The sequence below is a fragment of the Arxiozyma heterogenica genome, assembly GCF_036370985.1.
Source record: "Arxiozyma heterogenica strain weizmannii chromosome Unknown scaffold_6, whole genome shotgun sequence".
Taxonomy (NCBI): Eukaryota; Fungi; Ascomycota; class Saccharomycetes; order Saccharomycetales; family Saccharomycetaceae; genus Arxiozyma; species Arxiozyma heterogenica.
The window spans coordinates 146,984-166,890 of NW_027042659.1; the positions used below are offsets into that span (position 1 = coordinate 146,984).

Below are 19,907 nucleotides of genomic sequence, written 5' to 3' on the forward strand. Positions count from 1 at the left end.
ATTAAATATACTATTATTGACTATAATAAAGAGTAAATGGGAAAGGATGAACTATATCTGTCAGTATAATGGAGTGCCATAATTTTCTTTTTTCATTTATTATTTTTTTTGTTCTTTGCTCTCCTTCATTTATACACATACTCTATTATATTAATGCAAAATAGGATCACATATCTCCAATATGGGTCTTTGTGATTCCCACATCCTAACTTGTATCTCTTTATAAATATCTTCAATGCTTAAGTTTATTTTATACCAATCATTAATCACTGTAGTGTAGACAGAGGTGCTGAAATTATTTTTATAATTGATTTTGAATAACAGTATGTTTGGCAACTTCTTTTAGTAGGTTGATAATAGATTATTGGCATTTAGACTGATGATGATTACTATCATATAAAACTTTGATTTTAACAATGATATGGTTGTTTGTAGAGATTTTCTTTGTTATTAATATTTTCCCAACCCGCATTTATTTCAATATTGAAGGATTATATTCTATAGAAAATGCTTTAAACATAGAATAAGAAGTACTACTGCTCAGTTTTATTCTACTGAATTTTGTATAACTCAAATCATCTATATTATTAGTCTCATTGTCAGTCTTTCTGTTAATAATGTATGATGTCAAAAAGTGATGGTAATTTCGGAAGATATAATTTATTATCATTATAATTAAGATGTGAGATTAATTCCAAAAGCAAACTATATAAATCTTGATAGTTCGATTCTCTCCAACTTTCCTGATTTAAGTAATATGTTGTTTTTAAGATATACATAATTCCTTTAGCTTTATTGTGCACTAAGTTAATGTAAATAAGTATTATTTGAGAATCCATACCAAATAATTTTTTTAATTGGAATAGAAGGTTATTTTAGTACAATATTTCTGCGTTTCTCAATAAAAACCCTATTGAATATTTATTTGAAGTAATAGTTAAAGGAAATATTAGTAGGGTTGATTTTATTATATACTGATGAGATATAATGTTACTCTTAGAGGTATTATTTAGAGCTGAAATATTGTAGTTAGAATTTTTAATAAAGATTACATTATTATTATCTGGCTTAAAGCGCAAATGATCATGTTTTTGAAAAAAAATTATTCGAACTGAATGTTCCCTGACATTAGTTATTTTCTTAATATATATGTATATAATAGATCCTTATCCCTGAATAGTACTTGTCCTTACCCTCCCATCTGGACATATAAAAATTTTTCTAGTAATAAATTTATTTTATTTCTCCTAGTTAAATATTCGGCGCTTGTATATGATGTAATACCTTTAGCATTTGGGATGATAGGTTTCCTTGTTATAATATTGAATATATCTTTTTAACTTATCTGTTATACTAGTGTAAATGTTTTTTTTCGATTTTAGTATATTAAAGGACTCGACACTTTGAAAGATTTATAATTAATCAGTAATAAAGCAAAAAATGATATATTTAGTATTCTTTTTGTTTGTATATCTACAGGTTCAATTATATATGTGTAATTGAAATTGGAGGGTTCGAGTAGCATTGTTTGATATCAATAAAAAAGTAAATTAAGATTATAATAAAAGAACTTTTTTTATGTAAGATTAGTTTCATAAACAAAGAGATGTACACGGACTCCGAAGAAAATATTGTTGTCAAAATAACACAAAAAAAATGCTTTACAAGAATTGCCAACATGTATTGTTTTACTTTGTTTTCCCACATATTGTATAAAAAATAACAATAAAAATAAGTTTTCTAAAACATTCTCTGGTTTATTTTTTTGTTAGGTTTTATTAATATTCTACAAAAAAAAAAAGCGTTCTCCCTTAATAGATTTGAGGGTTCACAAAAAAGAAGGAAATAAAGTGTCAATGTGTTTTAGGGTTTAACACTTAATTCTGCTGGCTTATCTAATGGTGATCATTGATCATAACATATGTATGCAAATGAATAGATTTTTTCCATAGAATTGGGTGATACCTTTGGATTTTTTTTAATGTGTTATTATGGTGTATTTTATCATAATGAGCTTTTAAGAAACTCTATAAAATTATAAACAATAAGTAGATGCTTGTTGTTTAAACAAGGAACAGAAACTTCCTTAATGTAATTTATATATTAAAATATTTTTCATCTCATATTATTTTAGCTTATTGGATATAGATCCTTCTCTTTCATAAAAGCAAAAAAAAAAAAAATTAAGTATATTTTAATTTTTTTATACTGACAATTTATTTTCAGTTGTGTATTGAGTTGTGGGAGACGTGCCTGTAAAAACAATTTTAATCTGTAGCACTTATTATAAATTTTATGAAGTGGACATGTAAGTCTATTAGAATGTTTTGAAATTATAGAGAATACATATTTGATAAAATTTTATGCGTATTTATATGTTGGTGTATGTTGTATATAAAAAATTATATAAAGCATCTGTAACTTGTGCTAGAGTAGAAATTAGAAGATAATTTTCTTATCTTGAATTTTCTCATAATCACATAAAAATTGTTTTGTAGAATATTTTTAAGATATTTTTATTAAATTTGAGATCGTATTGCGGTAAGAAAAAGTTAACGATAGGGTATCTTTACAGTTTTAAAGGTGGGAGTTGTATTCAGTAAATGTGAGAAAAATCCTTATAAATCAATCAAGAAAAAGATTAAAAAATAGAGAACATATGAATTTTCATTCAAGTTTGAGTGCAATATACATGAATATATCGTTTTCACATAGAAAAGGCATATATTGTTGAAATAGAATATTCTATAATGAAATAGATAGAACAATAAGATTTTAGCAGACACTAAACGATAAATTGTTGAGTAATAATCGTTGAGGGGTCACAAAAAGTTGTTGAGTTTGTTTATTAAATATCTTACCGTTCGCAGGGTAAAATGGTTTAATGGTAACATATATAAAGCCAAGGATTTCATCATACATTATTTTTATTTTATTTACAATCTTTGTATATTATTATTTTTATGTTGTATATAGAGAAGGAAAGGGAAAAACTTTATTATAATCTTGTATACTAAATTTGTTTAATATAATATTGAGAATGTTTACTATATGTCCAATGCCTACAGGCATTCATTCTCAACATATATATAATAATGTGTTAGTAATTTTAAAGACAAATTGATATGCTAGTTAGCATAAGATGATAAAATGAGTAAAAAATGTATTTATTGGAATTAACTTTTTAGGTTACATTTATATGATAAAAACATTCATTTAAAAAGAGAAAATATACTTTGTAAAATAACAATTTTAAGCTTATTTATGGTTTCTGTGTTTGGTAGTTGTTTCACAGTATATTTGTAAGAAGTTCTAATTGGAAATCTTGAAATACATAGTCCACTAGTAACGCCTAATGTCGAGGCGAAGGACTTGGAACAACTGAGACTCTGGGCCCAAGATTGTGAGTGTATTCGAACGAACATATGATCGTCAAATGGATATTGGTGGCAAATTACTACGAAGCTTACTTAAGAGATTCTTGTTTATTGAGAGATAGTACCAGAGGTAATTATCAGCATTACTATTTGTATTCTACCTAATAGGTTTAATAAAAAAGAATAACAAGACGAATAACTAAGACTAATCTATTTAACAGTTAGAATTAACCAATTATATAATTTGTAAGTGTTTATATATATAATTAATATCCATATTTTAGTATATTATTCGAGATAACCCTTACATAATCCTTACAGTATCATGCTAATTATTATTAGAAAAATTGTTTATTCAAATTTCATGAACTTTGAAAAACTACCAGAAAAAAAACTTTTTGTAAACAAAATATTAAAATAACAAAAACAAAAAGACATGAATTAGTTCCAACTAGTTTAATCAATAACAAGCTTAGTATATACATAGAATATCATAGTAATGACATTACTAATTACTAAAGAAGAAACAAAAAGAAACTTCTCTTTTGACTACATTTATCCCTTATCTTTCTCATATCTTTCAACTTTTTGTTCATATTTTCCTTTACTTAACAAACTTCCTCTTTTCACTTTATTTTGTTTTTTACCTATATTATCAGCAAACACTCTTATAAGGTGGTTTACATAATTAAGATAATATCTAATAAAACTCTTTTCAATGTTTAAACTTTTACTATTTTTATACATTGTCAAATTATCATAATTTGAAATTTGATACAAGTTTCTTGAAATATAACCATTTTTATTTATGTAAATAATGGAAAAAACCAAACAGCTTGTTTTAAAAAATTTTCTAATAGTCTCAATCAATCAATTCATATTGTTTCTGTACTGTAAACTTTTTAAGTCGAATTCACCTTGCTGTATTATTTATTTTTTAAGAAATAATACAAAAGAGACCCACAATTAAAAAACAAAACTCTTCCTTTCTTTTAATAATTTTTATTTTATTTCACTCAATAATAGCATTCTTCTAAGAAATATAAAAACCTGCTTGGCATTATTGAGAATTTTACATAGATCCCTTTAAAGTTTTATATATCCCCAAACCAGTCAACATAACAGTCCTTAACAACATCTCCCCAAGGATTACTGCCATAAAGCAAAGGATGATATAAAATACATTACATAGTTAAAAACAAACAAATATCCAATATACGTGTGCAAATTATTTCAAAGTTTTTCAGAAAATATAGAAAATATGATTTTATACACTTAAATACAAAACTAAATGATTACTACTAATATACTAGAATAGTTAAAAAATGTTCATTAAATTTGTGAGTTGTTTAAGCTTCAACCATTTCTCTTAATCTTCTGATGGTAGATCTAACAGTGGCAGCGGCAGCAGTGGAGATAGTGTAAGCACCACCGGCGACGGTCTTCTTACAAGAACCACAAGTCCAGATACCAGCAGCACCTCTCTTGACATTCTTCTTACCACAGAAAGAACATTCGTATCTAGCGTGTTGTTGAACTTCTAACTTCTTAACTTGTCTTCTTAACGAGGAACCGTAACGAACACCGTACTTACCTGTGATACCAACTTTCTTAGTTCTCTTAGCCCTATACAAAATATTATTATTATTATTGAATAATAGAAAAAAGCTCTTCCATCATAAAACATATGTTAGTAAACAACTTTCCTCAAACTACATTTATCATGTACTTAAATCATTAGGTCAATGTCCAAAAACAGATCAAATACACTTCAAATATCTAATTCATAAAAATTATCTCCTTTTGCATGTCCAATTAAACGCCACCACCATATCTTCAATATGCTGAATACTGGCTTGATTAACTGTACTTAAAATATCCCATTAACAATATTAGAAAACATTCCACCCCTGGCCTGTTGCTCATCACGCTTACATCAACATGTATACTGTTTTAATAATCTGTATCTACTGTTTTGCCTTTCCCTAATTTTTGGTGTTTCATCAAAAATTCACATACATCTTTGCGTCACTTATATATCTCTGGGGCTCTTAAGTTGAGTGGTCAAAGGTTGCAAATCCTCAAATGCCAATATCCTTATATGGCTTCTTTCTCTTTTATTGATATTATTCAAAATTTGAAATCTGCAGTATTTTCGGTTTCTTCCCAGAATTAGTTTCTTAGGTTGGAGATGGTTAGAATTCCAATTTTCAAAATTTTGCGTCGTTGCCTGCTTGCAGAAAAAACAAAAAGTTTCCTTTTTTGGTGATTATTTTATATTTTTCTAAAAAAAATGAAAAAAATGTTTCTTGTAAATTACTCAAATTATCAGGACTGTTTTTTTGGGTGTCCAGATGTTTTGATATCATATCTCAAAAAGAAAAAATAAAAAGAATATTGCAAGTGATTATATATATATAGAGTTACAAAACCAATTATTGTCTACACATCAACTTAACCCATGGCTGATGACTTGCGTTTAAAGCAATCACTTCTTGTAATGTTCTATACCACTCTCGAATACTTCCATCATTCGTATCTGGAGTGAAAGTAACAATTTCGCCATCAAAGAAGTGTAAACTAATATGTTCACCAAACAATATTATATCTGTCAAATTGGTGAATTTTCTCTCGCTTTGCCCTTGTCCTTTATCTTCATCATATGAACTAGTTATCTTCTCCACATTTAAAAGATTAATAGTAATTATAGGATTTTTTGTTAATTCATGAGATGCCACAAGGGTAGAACCGTTTAATTCAAAATATCTTTTCTGTATAGATCCAGATAAAACATCAGCACCTTCCTGTAATAAATAACCTTCAAGATGGAGTTTCTTTTGATAATTATATTTTCCTACAATCTTATCCACTTTATTCAGTTGCTCAGGAATTGTTTCATCATTCGAAGAACGAGCCACATATAGAAGTTCTATATGTAGCTGTGTCAGAGTAGAAGGTGTAATAGAAATATTCGAAAATCTGTGATTCAACTTTAATTCCCTTTCTATTTTATTAAATCTACTCTCCTTTAGTAACATTTCATCCAGCGTTATATCACATGCGGCGAATCGTCCTTGTGTATCAGTAACACTAGACCAGGGATCCCTATCAACAGGTCTATCAACAAACATTGTTTCATAAACATATTTAGTTTTACCAAATGGGAATTTTTTACCCTGAGGTATTTTCTTAACAACCTCAATTGTTTCTTTTGTTATCCGGTCATATTTTAATTTGACTATGAATTGTAATTTGTTGTTCTCAAATGATTGAAACTCTTCATCTAATCTAAAACTAAAATCTTGCATAATAGGAACAGTTGCTTCATTCTTCACAGGGGTCCATTTAGTAGTAAAAAGTAATTTATTGCCTTGCTTAACATCAAGTGAAAATTGGGCATTCCTTTGCTTGGCTCCATCAATCTTAAAATTTTTTAAATTATTAATTTTTAAAAATATGATACCATCATCCTTTAAGGGTACTATACGTAGTTCTTCGACATGTTCAGTCTTGATATTTTCATCTGATACAATAGGATCTTCCTGTTTTGTTGAAACCATTGAGGCTTCCTCAATAAATTTTTTATTTATTTGATTTTTCACTTTAAAAGGACTAGGGATATGTTTTCTTTCTACTAAAATACTAGATTCTGGAGTAACTTCTTTTACCAAAGCAGCTGTCTGATCAATAGGATGTTGGACTACTTCTGGATCATCTTCTTGATCAGACACCATCATTAGATCCTTAATCAAAGAATCTTCACCTAAATGATCAAGTTTGCTCAATATGTCATTAAAATCTAAATCTATGCCTAAATCTATTTCAATATTCAAATTAAGATTACTGGAAGTACTGCCACCTTCTGAAGGGGTAGAAAAAGAAGATGATAGTCCTTGTTTTTCTGTTGAATATTCGTTCCCTATAGGTGAATTTATAAGGTTATTAACTTGATTGTCTCTTTGACCAACAGAATTAGAAGACATCATTGAATAACACCCTGAAGAAATACGACTATTGGTCTTACTTCTTGGATAATAAATTTTACTCTGACTGACTATACGTGGTTTGAATTTAAAAGTTGCAGTATTTTGAGGGGATACAGTCATTGGAGGTGTACTGACCATCGTTGAACTGGTATATCTAGTGAATTGGGAATTGCTACTTAAAGCCGGTGATATAATAGATGTTCCAATGTTTTCTTCTTCTTGTAAGTGCCATACAGAAAGAAAATTTGTGGGTCTTATATCTATATCCTGCGATACTTCTTGTGTATTAGAATCTATAGAATTGTCTAGTATTTTTGCCAAGGAACTGTTTCGGAACATTGGCTTGACTTCAGGTAAGGGTGGTAAATTTAAGATCCCAATGCCACAAAACTGTCCACTCTTAGAAAGTTCTAAATTATTTTTGACCTTTGGTATTGTTTTATCATCTTGTTCTACTTCATTAATTTGTTGCTGTAACGAGGATGCTTGTGGGTCTTTTGGTGAAATGAAATCATTTCTTTTTAATGGTGAAAATTCTACTCCACTAATATCCATATCTGAATCAATATAACTTGAATTCTGCATTTCAGGTAAATAACTATTCTTTGTAACACTTTGTGAATTAACTTTATATTGTTTATCCTCATTTTCAATGGCATCATTATAGTTTTCCTTTATGTCTGGATCTTCATCTAAAGAACTAAAAGAACTCTTACTCAAACCACTGTTAACCCTAGTGTTGTACGTAACAATCATGTCCATAGTTTCCTCACCGATATCTTGCAAAGGTATTTGGTATACTTTTTTTGCATCCTTATCTGATTTAGTTGCATCTTCTAATGTATGTATCAACTCATTGTCAATCTCCTTTACTAAGGAATCGACAATCTCATCGACTGTGCTACCATTTTCTAAGCTAGTCTCAGTCATATTTGTCTAATTTCGTGTATTTATTAACTGTTATTAATTTAGATGAGTTTATTGATAGGAAATAAAATAAAGGTTTACAGCAATTAATGAGGTTTTCTTTTTAATATTCTGGTGTTTCTTCTGAAGCTTGCATGAAATTCTGTCGAGAAGAGATCTTGCTGTTTGTTGACAGTTTCCTAAAGAAGTAATTGAAGACCGATCCCTTCTTCGAGGACTTCGAGCAGTTTTGTTTTCCTAAAATGAAAAAAAAAGAAAAGAAAAAAAAAAAAGAACACAAAACAGGTTTTTAAGTAAAGGTGAAATTGAAAAGGATGGTTTGGAAAAGCAGTAACAAAAAATTGATACTTTTAGCTGAAATCGCGAGATCTTGTTCCAATGAAGGCATTCTGCACATAAACAAATAAGCTCTGCAATTAAGTAATTTGTTATAAAGTGCTTTAATTGCTAACAACACATAAAAAAATAACAAGAAGTGGATCAACAGAATCAATTTCGCTATATTTGATAATCCACTGATTTTTTTTTGCCATTTCATGACTTAAGTGATTTAATATACATTCAGTATGTTGAAGGAAGGAAGAGACCATTCACGTAAATTAGGTTCATATAGAAGGGATACTTCTAGATCTAGTGCCAATAGTTCAAAATTAGCTGATAGATTTAGCGGATTTCTTCCGAGTTTCAGTTCTAAATTTCTCCATTCAAAACCACAACAACCACCTGAAATCAAAGTGACTTTGGAAGATAAACTAGCCCCATCTGTGATGCAATCAAGCAACATTCCTGTGAATCCACCTGGTAATATTCTATCCACCCCAGAACCAGAGCCACCAATTCAATTTCCAACTTCATCAAATACAATAATACTAGACTCTCCTATTAAAAATAGACAAAGAACAAATACAGCTCCAATTAATTGGGATTCTATTCCAACTACACATTTAACCAGAACCACTACTAATTATAGTGAAAAATCTATATGGACGTCTAATGAAATAAACAATTCCTCGGCAAACATTCCAATATTGAGTAATAAACCCTTGAATAACAAAACAACTAACACTACATACTTAAACCCTAATCATTCTCAATTTAATACAGGCAGAAAAAGATCCCAAACCATGGCATCATACGGTATACCCCAGAGTATTATATCTAATTCCCAACATGTTCCGGATTCTATAAATATGTCATTAATGGGTAACAACAACAATATAAGCAACACTGTTAATATACCTCTTATGCAAGACGATATAGATCCATTTAGTTTAGTATGGATCACTACAAATCAGAAAAATATTCCTCATATCAACTTGGTTTCGGCAGTTCCTTCTAGTTCCACAATAGCAATATCTAATATCTTCCCTATGCAGTGGAATAATGGCTGGAATACCATTCCTAACTTGACTAGTGTCACTTTAGCCACTATTTTTTCCCAATTTGGTCGTATTTTATCTGTTAGAACATTGAAAGATTTATACGTAAGTTTAATTGAGTTTGAAAATATTGAACATGCATTATTAGCCATGGATGCGATGCAAGATAAGGAAATTTCAATGGTTGGTGTACCTTGTAAGATTACCTTTGCAAAAATCTTATCTTACGCAAATCTAGTAATCGATCCAAATCTGCAGCAGAAACCACATTCTATCATGGAAGAATGTATCTTAAATGGAACTGTACAATTTCAAGTACAACCGAATGGATTACAAATTCCACTATATAATGATCAGTATAATCCCGCACTTCCGTTAATGTTATCATCTAATACAATTACTAAAACTATTCCATCTGAACAAGAAACCAGTCCCTTCCCCTTACCTCCATCATCGATAGAGACCCATAGAGATGAAGTTTTAAAGATTATTAGAGAACTTTGTTCAAACGATGTACATATGGATGAAAATCGTGCAAATGCAATGTTAGAAAGCGGTCTAAAACTTTTACCATGCGCAGATATGAGTAATTTCGGATCTATGCCTGAACCTGTTAAACAGAGACAATTTGAGACACCAAAATTACGTGAAATTAGAAAATCATTGGATAACAATCAGTTAACCGTGTTGGAAATCGAGCAGTTAGCTCTATGTATGCTAGATGAATTACCTGAACTGAGTCTTGATTATTTAGGAAATACAATTGTACAAAGATTATACGACAAATGTGATGATTTAATCAGAGATATAATCTTACGAAAATTGAAATCTTATATGAGTATATTTGGTATACATAAGTCTGGGACTTGGGTTTGTCAAAAATTGATCAAAACAGCTAGAATAGCAAGACATATAATGTTCATTATAGATGGTGTTGAACCCTACTGTGCTGCTTTATTCAATGATCAGTTTGGTAATTATGTGATTCAAGAAGTAGTGAAATTTGGACCACAATGGAACCAGTTTATCTTTAGTAATATAATAGCCAATTTTTGGACGATTTGTGTGAATCGATATGGGGTTCGTGCAATCCGTGCATGTCTAGAAACGACTAATGGGAAAGTAACGGATGAACAGTTAGTTATAATAGGTAGTATCGTTGTGGTATATGGAGAATACTTAATAACAGACCACAATGGAACTTTATTAATTACATGGCTTCTAGACACATTAAATTTTAATAACAAATATTTGTTATTAACCAAACATATCCTTCCATATCTTTCAGACCTGTGTTGTCATAAACTGGGATCATTGACTGTATTAAAGATATTAAATTCAAGGGGCAATGAGTTGTCTAAGAAATTAATCATTGAGAAAATATTCAATTTTCATGATACTAAAGACATCACTAAGACATTACGTTATATACTAAGAGACACTACATCACAAGGTCCTTCTTTCTTGTACAAAATGATATCATCCAGGTTAGTACTAGATTATGAACACAAGGAAGTTGCAATTCAACAGATAAGGACTGTACTATTGGAAAATCCCCCTAGGCATCCACATCACCGTCTAATGGAAGAGATTGGCTTGATAACTACGTCTGCAACAGCCTCTAGATGGTAAGAGATAAATCAAACAGGAATAAGGAAGTCTATCAAGAAGATTACAACCCTTAATCCTATAACACCACACTTTTCCCGAATTATAATTGCAGTTAATATAATAGAAACCAACTTAGTCAGAATCACACAGATTAATGTGTGAAATCTTCCTTACTAATCAGAAAGACCTTGTTTTTTATTTTTTCATTTTTCTTTTCTTTTTTTTTTAAGTACTCCATGGAAAAACCTCTATCCTGATATCCGTCTTACGCCCGTCCATTCTTAGTCATCCGTCCAAAAACACAATAACACTCAAAAGAAAAAGAAAAGAAAAAAGACACTAAAGTACATTTCCGTCTTATTTCCGTGGGTTCTCCCGTGTTCCGTGGATAGAATTACTTTTTTCGAGCGGTTCTAAGACGGAGATTGAAACCAAGATAAAAATTTTTTTGTAGAAACAATAGAAGGAAAACTTACAAGATTGAATAAATTATTAGATCCCTTCCATGTATACTATTGAGAGATTAACAAAGAATGTCATGGAAATATTTTGATCTAATCTAATCTAATTTGATAGTATATGGCATCATTACTGAGGAACATCTAATCATCCATTCAAATATTCATATATAAAGACATGCTTTTGATATCATAGGCCAGTCTCAAATTTTTCTTGATTCCGTCTTAATGTTCTAGTTTGAAGACAATTTAATAAAAGAAAAATAACAGCAAACCAAAACGACAGATCAATAGATCTCATATACATTTAATAATATATTCTGATTAGTCATACAGATTTAATTGAAAATGTCATTTGTTAAAACTTATAAAAACACGTTTTTTGTGGATGTGTTAGAATATTTCAATATTGTTACAATCGAAGAAAATCTACCTCAATTATACCATGCTGATGAAGTTACTTCAGAAGATGTAGAGACTCAAGAAGTAAATAAAATTAATAAAAACGACTCCGATATTGATTCAGAGAAACAAACTAATTCTATGTCTGACGAAAACAGTGAGAGTCAGAAATTTGACCCATTTCTAGTAAATTGGAATGGACCTGATGATCCAGATTTGCCACTAAATTGGTCTATTCCTAAGAAGGCCTTTATAATCTTTGAAATTATGCTTTTGACTTGTATAACTTACATGGGTTCGTCAATATATACACCCGGTCAAGAAGAGATTCAAGAAGAGTTCAAAGTAGGTCATGTCACTGCTACTTTGAATTTGTCTTTATACGTGTTGGGCTATGGGTTGGGTCCAGTTATCTTTTCTCCATTAAGTGAAATTGCCAAAATTGGTAGACAACAAATATATATTATTACTCTTTTTTTCTTTACTATTTTCCAAATTGGCTGTGCTACTGTCCATAATATTGGCGGTCTTATTGTGATGAGATTCATTACTGGTATTTTATGTTCTCCATCTTTAGCTACTGGTGGTGCTTCCATTTCTGATTTAGTGTCTCAAGAAATATTACCTGCTTTGTTAGGACTTTGGGCCATTGGTGCTGTTGCTGCTCCTGTTATTGCACCTTTACTTGGTGCAGCTATGACTGTGGCTAAAGGTTGGAGATGGATTTTTTGGTTATTATTATGGATTTGTGCTGCTTCTTTGATCTTATTCCTATTTTTCTTCCCTGAGACATCCCATGCTAACATCTTAGCCCGTCGTGCTGCTAGATTAAGAAAGCAAACTGGTGACAACAGATTTTACACTGCTCAAGAAAAGATAGATGCTGAAATCAAGCCAAAGGAATTTATTATTAAGACTTTATATAGACCAGTTAAAATGATTATTCAAGAACCAATTGTTCTTGCCTTTGACATCTACATTTCTCTATGTTACGGTGCCTTTTACTTATTCTTTGAGGCTTTCCCAATTGTTTTTATTGGTATTTACCATTTCACTTTAGTGGAACTGGGTTTAGCTTATATGGGTTTCGCAGTTGGGTGTGTGTTTGCCTATAGTGGTTTACTATTTTTCTTAATGAAAGTGATTGTTCCAAAATTTAAGAATAATACATTCACCCCAGAAGCATTTTTGATTTTGGCTATGTGTGCAAGTTGGTGCTTACCATTAGCACTTTTCTTATTTGGTTGGGCTGCTGGTACTCATTGGATTGTTCCAATTATTGCTGAGCTTTTTTTCGTTCTTGCTGTTTTCAACTTATTCCAAGCTACTTTTGCCTACTTATCGATTTCATATCCAAAATATGTGGCTTCGGTGTTTGCTGGTAATGGTTTATGTCGTTCCGCTTTCGCTTGTGCATTTCCATTGTTTGGAACTGCCATGTACAACAATTTAGCTATTGATGGGTACCCAGTTGGTTGGGGGTCCTCTTTAGTTGGATTTTTCACTATTGCATTGGCATTAATTCCATTTGTTTTATATAAGTATGGTGCCACATTACGTGCCAGATCCAAGTTCACAGATTAATAATAATAATATAATAGAAATAATAAAAAATTTAATATCTTGCATATTTACATACATATATATCTACTTAATTATTTTATTTATTCATTTGATTTTCATATAGATCTTATTTTTTAAAATAATATATTTAAAAACAAAAAAAACCACAACTGAGAGTAGTACAATAATACTTTAGAATTTTCCTGGATATTCATTTCTAATTTTAATTCATGTCTTTACACAAATACTGTTCTTGCATAAAAAAGCAAACGAGGGCCTCGATGTGCAAAAGTATTATGATACATACATATACAGATATACAGAAAATACATTACAAGCATTCTTTCTTCTATTCTTCTTCATCTTCAGATTCTGCATTTTCTAGCCATGTAATAAATGGTTTAGCAGCTCTACGGACTTTCTTTGATATGTCCCTTGGGACAAATTTTTTTGATGATTTAGTACCAAATCTCATGATTTCTTCTTCGGATATAATGTCATGGTTGTATAATTGAACTAAGATCTTTGGTAAAGATGGAATCAAATCCTTATGTTGTAAACCTAAGAATCTTTCAATACCACCAAGGAAATTCTTTTCATATTCAGAAGAGATAAAGATTTTGTTAAAGAAGGCACTGTGGTCACCTATTTCATCGACGATATCTTCATCAAAAAGAGTTTGAGCTAAAACAGCAGCAATTTTTGGCTCTTGCAAAATATCTAATTCAGTTGCTTTCTTATATAATTCCACGTCGGTTGGTAATTCTTCTTGTGCTAAAATCCATTCACCATAATCGTCTAATTTGGATATTTCTTTACTCATACCACCTGGACCAACTTGAAGTTCTTTAGCACGTTGTCTAATAGCTTCTTCAGACATATCCACGGCCCAATCATCATCTTTGACTTCAATTTTTTCTAATTCAGATGCGGCAGCATTAATTTGACGAGCCAATTCATCATCGTCGTCATCACCAGCACCAGCTTTATCAGTAGCAGTATCATCACCTTGGCCCTCTAATTGGTTTATATCGTTAGCTGTCTTACCCTGAGCAATATCAGAAATAGAAACACCACCACCACGGACGTTAGCAGAGGCGGTAGCAGCCTTCTTCTTTTTTTTACCACCTGCAGCACCACCTTCGAAGGATTCTGGTGGGTTTTTCAATATGAAGGACGATAACTTATGTCTTAGATCCATAGGTGTTCTCTTACCACAAGCTTTACAGTCTCTGACTAAATCTTGGTCTTTAGTAATAATGATTTCAGTTTCTGGGTTCTTACAACTGCCACAAAGAACAAATTTGTTAATGAAACCGTCAAGGACATCTTGCAATTTAGATGGCTCATGGACACCATTAACCAAATATCTGTCCTTTTCCATGGAGATAGAAGTTTGAGCACCTAATTCGAAACCAAAATACTTAATAATGTAAGGTGTAGATCTGTTTAATGCACGTGCCACATCGGAGGCATTAACGACAGCAGTCTTAATACCATTACCCCTACCTTCCACTTTAGCTTGGATTGGAGGCATCTTATAACGGTAGAAAGGATCGTGGTTGTCTCTGCAAATATTTATAGACATCTTTACTTTTTATTCTTTTTTTTTTTTTGTTTTGTTTCTTGGTTGATTTTGTTGATAGTCTTTCTTAGTTTGATTGGCAAAATCTTTTAATTGTTTTAAAAGATTGGCCTATTTAATTTAAATATCCAACTCTGATTAAACGATTCAAGAGAGACGGTAGGATATAAACCTAATGACAAGTTCCTATATTTTGTATTTCGCGGTGACACCTTAGTGTGTTATTCATCACACATTGGCATAAGGTTTTCTAATAGAATTTCCGCTTTATTTCTTTTTTCTTCTTCTTCTCTTGAAAAAAAAAAAAACTACTAAAACTTTGAAAAATTTCACAGTTTCGTTGATAGTGACCTGTATAGATCTTAATAAGGGAGCAAAATATTAACTTCAGTCACGTGATATAGTAATCCTTTCACACAAGATTAGGTTTAATATATCAATATAATTAGATTCCAAAGAATTTGGCAATTTTACATTAGGGCTAAGAGTAAAAATTTTTTTTCGGATTATTTTGTAGCTTGCTCTATGGCGTCACTCGAAAAAAGAAAAAAAAATAATTAATAAATAAATAAAAACTTTTAATAGTGGCATATTTGCTATATATTTGCATTATTACACAAAACCATTGAAAAGTGGCAATATGTTCATCACCAATATTTACAAGAAGATATATTATCATTGACATTTTCTGGTTAGTGTCGTGGCTTGTATCCCAATTTTGTTTTTTTTGAAATATTGATCTTTAGTATGAATAAATAAATATATAAGATGAGCTAAAAAAAAGAATAGGGGTTGATTATGATATTTGAACTTGACAAATTATAAGAATTGAAGCCATCTAAACATCTACGTAGAGTAAAAGGGAAAAAAACAATAACCATGTAACATTCACAGTAATATCATTGCCTAATCTTGGAGTAAGAAAGATAGAAACAACAAATTTTCTAACTAGTATGGACTAATCAATACAATGCAAATACATACTTTATAATTTATCGAAAACTAATGCTTGTAAGTGACAGTTATACTCTGTGGAACATGTTCATATGAAATATTCAAACATTTAATAGGTTTGGAATATTATTTATATATGCTTTTTATCATAAAGTTCATACGTTCGTCTAAAAATTAAAATATGTGTATATATATATGTGTAGACAATGAAAAAAGGAAAAGAATAGCCAAAACTTAAACCTGACAAAAAGACTCCTTTTGTTAACACTGTATATTAATTGCTAATGTGTCATATTATATGATTAAGAAGTAATTTTTAATGGTAGTCATTCCGACCAACTGACATAATTAATTGGAAAGAATGAAAAGCAGTTTGCTTTTTTAGCTGCCGCAATCATGAAGATAAAGTTTAACAATAAATCGTAAGAAAAGTAGAAGGATTTGTTTGAAAAATGAAAAAAAAAAAAGTGGGCTCTTTGTCTTTAAATTTAGGTTAGCTTACACACAGGACGTATACTACATCCGTGCATCTCCAAAGCTTTTATTTCAGAAATTTTGATTTGTTTCCAGAAGCAGTAAGTATCTTTTGTTTTTCTTCAAATATAAAAAAAAAAAGGAGAAAATGTAAGTGACCACTTTCTCTTCCTGTTCCTGCTCTTTTCCCCTCACCACTTTTCTTGTACCCAGCTGAAGGACTAAGAACTTACGTACACAACAAGAAAATTGGGCTGGGAAAAACAGAAAACTTGGTTTCCTGCAAAAACTAGTCAGAAGGCTGTGGTGAGTCTGAGGATTCAAGACAAGGGAAAGAGCAGCCCAGCCCAGCCAGGCATGTAAACCACACACAATATAGGTATATGCGCACAGGGAGGGGGCGAGGCAAGGGAAAATGTGAGCTTATACAGAAGGAGACAATAGGGGGAAGCTAGGCGGACGGCCCCAGGCAAGCAGTCCCAGGTAGGCTGACACATTTTTGTTTGCATACGCCATTGCTCCTTCTCTAGTGGTGCTTACCCCTCCCCCCCCCCCTCCTTCTCCACTAATTCCTTCATGATGCTACAGCATATCCAAAGTATGATTATGGAACAGAATACGCCAGTATCATTATTCTGATTGGGAGTAAAGGTCAATGTTAGGATTCACCTTTAGCGTGATATTTGAATAAATACGTGTTCATCGGTAGTGATAGGTTTTTTATTTGTTGCTGCTATATCTGGCTGACATTTGCCATTATCTGAACTTTGTGTTTTCTTGTCCCTCGGTAAGAAAAGAGACCAAGTAACGTTAGTTTTAGTGTATGTACCGCTACGTTAGAAGAATATATGTTGAACCGCAAACAAATAATATCGATCAAAACCTGGAAAGTGAAGTGTAGAAGATTGAACAGACAACAGAATATAATTTGAATTTCATGTTGATAATGATATAAGAACGAAAAAGAGGGAAGATTAAGATATCGAGGGGTATTAAAATTCATTATTAAACCTACTTTGAGTGATTTTGCCATTCAAATATTTATGTCAAGTAAGATTCTGAAGAGAAATATATATTGATTCGGTATTTCCATTTTGTTGTGATGACAATTGCATCAATAATCAAAATGAAAGAATAAGAAATAATGATATTTTTTTGTTATTGATGTTTTCTTGTTGTGTTCGAGTCGATTTATATAAATGTATTTTGCTATTTGGTGTGTCGTTGTATTCTTTTTCTATTTGTTTGCATGTTTATTTTGATAAAGGAGGAAACATAAATACTAACAATAGCGTATTTAAACGAGTGTTATAATAATCGTATCATTATTGTAATCTTTTGTTACTTTATTTTATTTTTGTTTTATATTTTTTTTCGTTAATAGAATTCAGGATGCCTCCAAAAGTTCAATTATCTAAGGCTGCCAAGGCTGCTGCCGCTTTAGCTGGTGGTAAGAAATCCAAGAAGAAGTGGTCTAAGAAGGCCCACAAGGACAAGGCTCAACACGCTGTTATCTTGGACCAAGAAAAATACGACAGAATCTTAAAGGAAGTTCCAACCTACAGATACATCTCCGTCTCTGTCTTAGTCGACAGATTAAAGCTTGGTGGTTCTTTGGCCAGAGTTGCTTTAAAACACTTAGAAGCTGAAGGTATCATTAAACCAGTTTCTAAGCACGCTACTCAAGTTATCTACACTAGAGCTACTGCTGAATAAATATAATATAATATAATTCAATTTACTTATGTTAATAAATATTATATATATTATGTATTCAATATTAGATATATAAAAAAAATAAAAGCATCATAGTAGTAACCGTTAATAATTGAGCACTGTTCTCATGCAGATGAGGTCTAGCCGGCAATGCTATTATTGGACATGTAGATCCAGATCACAAATACACACATGTATACATGAAATAACCAACTTTTTAATCTGATGGTTATATGAGGGGTGTTCTATTAAAGAGATGGAAGCGAATTTAAAACCCTAACGTCTTTGTCTATTCGTATAACATGATGCCACAAATCTCCTCTTGCAAAAAAAAATTTTTTTTTTCTTTTATTCTGTTCTTACTTGTGAAACAATTAAGACTATATAAAGTGAATGGATGATAAAACGTGAAGTTACCTTAGACTTGGGCCACCCTGTCCGTGCACATTCACTATTCATCATGTTTTTACTGTTCGATGCTTGCATCGCATAGTTAAAATTTTGGGTTAATCATTTATTGGGTCACCTCCATAAGGATAGCGTGTGCTCTTGATGATAGTCGGAGTATACTGCTTTAGAGAATGATAACGTTTATTAACTAATTAGGTGGGAGTCTATTTTGTTAATAGGTAGTTATTATTTTCGATAGGTTGATCCATCTTTTAACTTTATCTTTTTTTTCTTTTTCTTTTCATTTCGTTTCATACCTATGGGATTTAATATTTCAGGTGATTATAAAGCATGGTAATGTTTAGATTACCGACTCTGAGGATGTATATGCAGGAACAAATTGTTAAGGAATTCTTCGTTTATGATTAAATATTATTTCCTGGATTTGAAAAGAAAATGTGTAAATGTGTGCTTTGTGTGTGGACACGTTTATCTAGTTTCATATCTTTCCTGTTATAGGATTGAGTGATAAATGGTTTTGAGAGTACACATAGGGTATTGAAAAAAAAATTATGTTAGGATAGGAATTATCATTTTTTATACAATTAACCTGATGAATAGACACCACTTCGTGTTTTTAATTATCCGGCGATTATTCATCGAATATGTGCCATGGATACCTTACATGCATCACCATCTGAGTATTTTTCCTATTCTGCATATTATTTTCCCTTCTATATTATTTCCTTTTTTTTTCCTGTCTCTCTCTCTCTCTCTCCCAAAGAATAAAGAGGAAATTAGTAATGATTTTGTGACATTATTTGAATGATGCAAACATTTTTTTATTCAGTTCTGCTTCTGAACCAAATTTTTACAGGAAGACAACAAATATTACCAAAAGCTCGAATATCTGATATACTTTATAATGTCACAGAATATTATTAATTTGCTTTGTATTTTTCTCTTTCTTCTTCATCTTTTTTTTTTCTTTTAATATAAAGATTACTTGTAATATGATAGTGTATAAATAAAGTAATGGTTTCTCATGCTATCCCTTAAAGATTATGGGTTTCTTCAATGTAATA

The 19,907-nt window shown here is 30.9% G+C and overlaps 6 protein-coding genes across 6 annotated transcripts; 3 read left to right on the plus strand and 3 right to left on the minus strand.

Moving 5' to 3' along the window:
* Positions 1-4,726: 4,726 nt before the first annotated feature.
* RPL43A (60S ribosomal protein eL43 RPL43A) lies at positions 4,727-5,398 on the minus strand (the record flags this gene model as incomplete). Its single annotated transcript, XM_064861001.1, has 2 exons — positions 4,727-5,003; positions 5,397-5,398. Coding segments are annotated over 2 exons (279 nt in total).
* A 414-nt stretch (positions 5,399-5,812) lies between these two features.
* Positions 5,813-8,293, minus strand: PWA37_004515 (uncharacterized protein; the record flags this gene model as incomplete). The annotated part of the gene is made up of 1 exon (XM_064861002.1): positions 5,813-8,293. One exon carries the CDS (start codon positions 8,291-8,293, stop codon positions 5,813-5,815), a length of 2,481 nt encoding a protein of 826 aa, XP_064717242.1.
* Positions 8,294-8,856: 563 nt separating this feature from the next.
* PUF2 (Puf2p) lies at positions 8,857-11,301 on the plus strand (the record flags this gene model as incomplete). Its single annotated transcript, XM_064861003.1, has 1 exon — positions 8,857-11,301. One exon carries the CDS (start codon positions 8,857-8,859, stop codon positions 11,299-11,301), a length of 2,445 nt encoding a protein of 814 aa, XP_064717243.1.
* Positions 11,302-12,086: 785 nt separating this feature from the next.
* On the plus strand, positions 12,087-13,724 carry FLR1 (Flr1p; the record flags this gene model as incomplete). The annotated part of the gene is made up of 1 exon (XM_064861004.1): positions 12,087-13,724. One exon carries the CDS (start codon positions 12,087-12,089, stop codon positions 13,722-13,724), a length of 1,638 nt encoding a protein of 545 aa, XP_064717244.1.
* Positions 13,725-14,052: 328 nt separating this feature from the next.
* Positions 14,053-15,291, minus strand: TIF5 (translation initiation factor eIF5; the record flags this gene model as incomplete). The annotated part of the gene is made up of 1 exon (XM_064861005.1): positions 14,053-15,291. The coding sequence occupies one exon, from the start codon at positions 15,289-15,291 to the stop codon at positions 14,053-14,055; it is 1,239 nt and encodes a 412-aa protein (XP_064717245.1).
* A 2,817-nt stretch (positions 15,292-18,108) lies between these two features.
* PWA37_004519 (eS25 family ribosomal protein) lies at positions 18,109-18,432 on the plus strand (the record flags this gene model as incomplete). Its single annotated transcript, XM_064861006.1, has 1 exon — positions 18,109-18,432. The coding sequence occupies one exon, from the start codon at positions 18,109-18,111 to the stop codon at positions 18,430-18,432; it is 324 nt and encodes a 107-aa protein (XP_064717246.1).
* Positions 18,433-19,907: the final 1,475 nt, after the last annotated feature.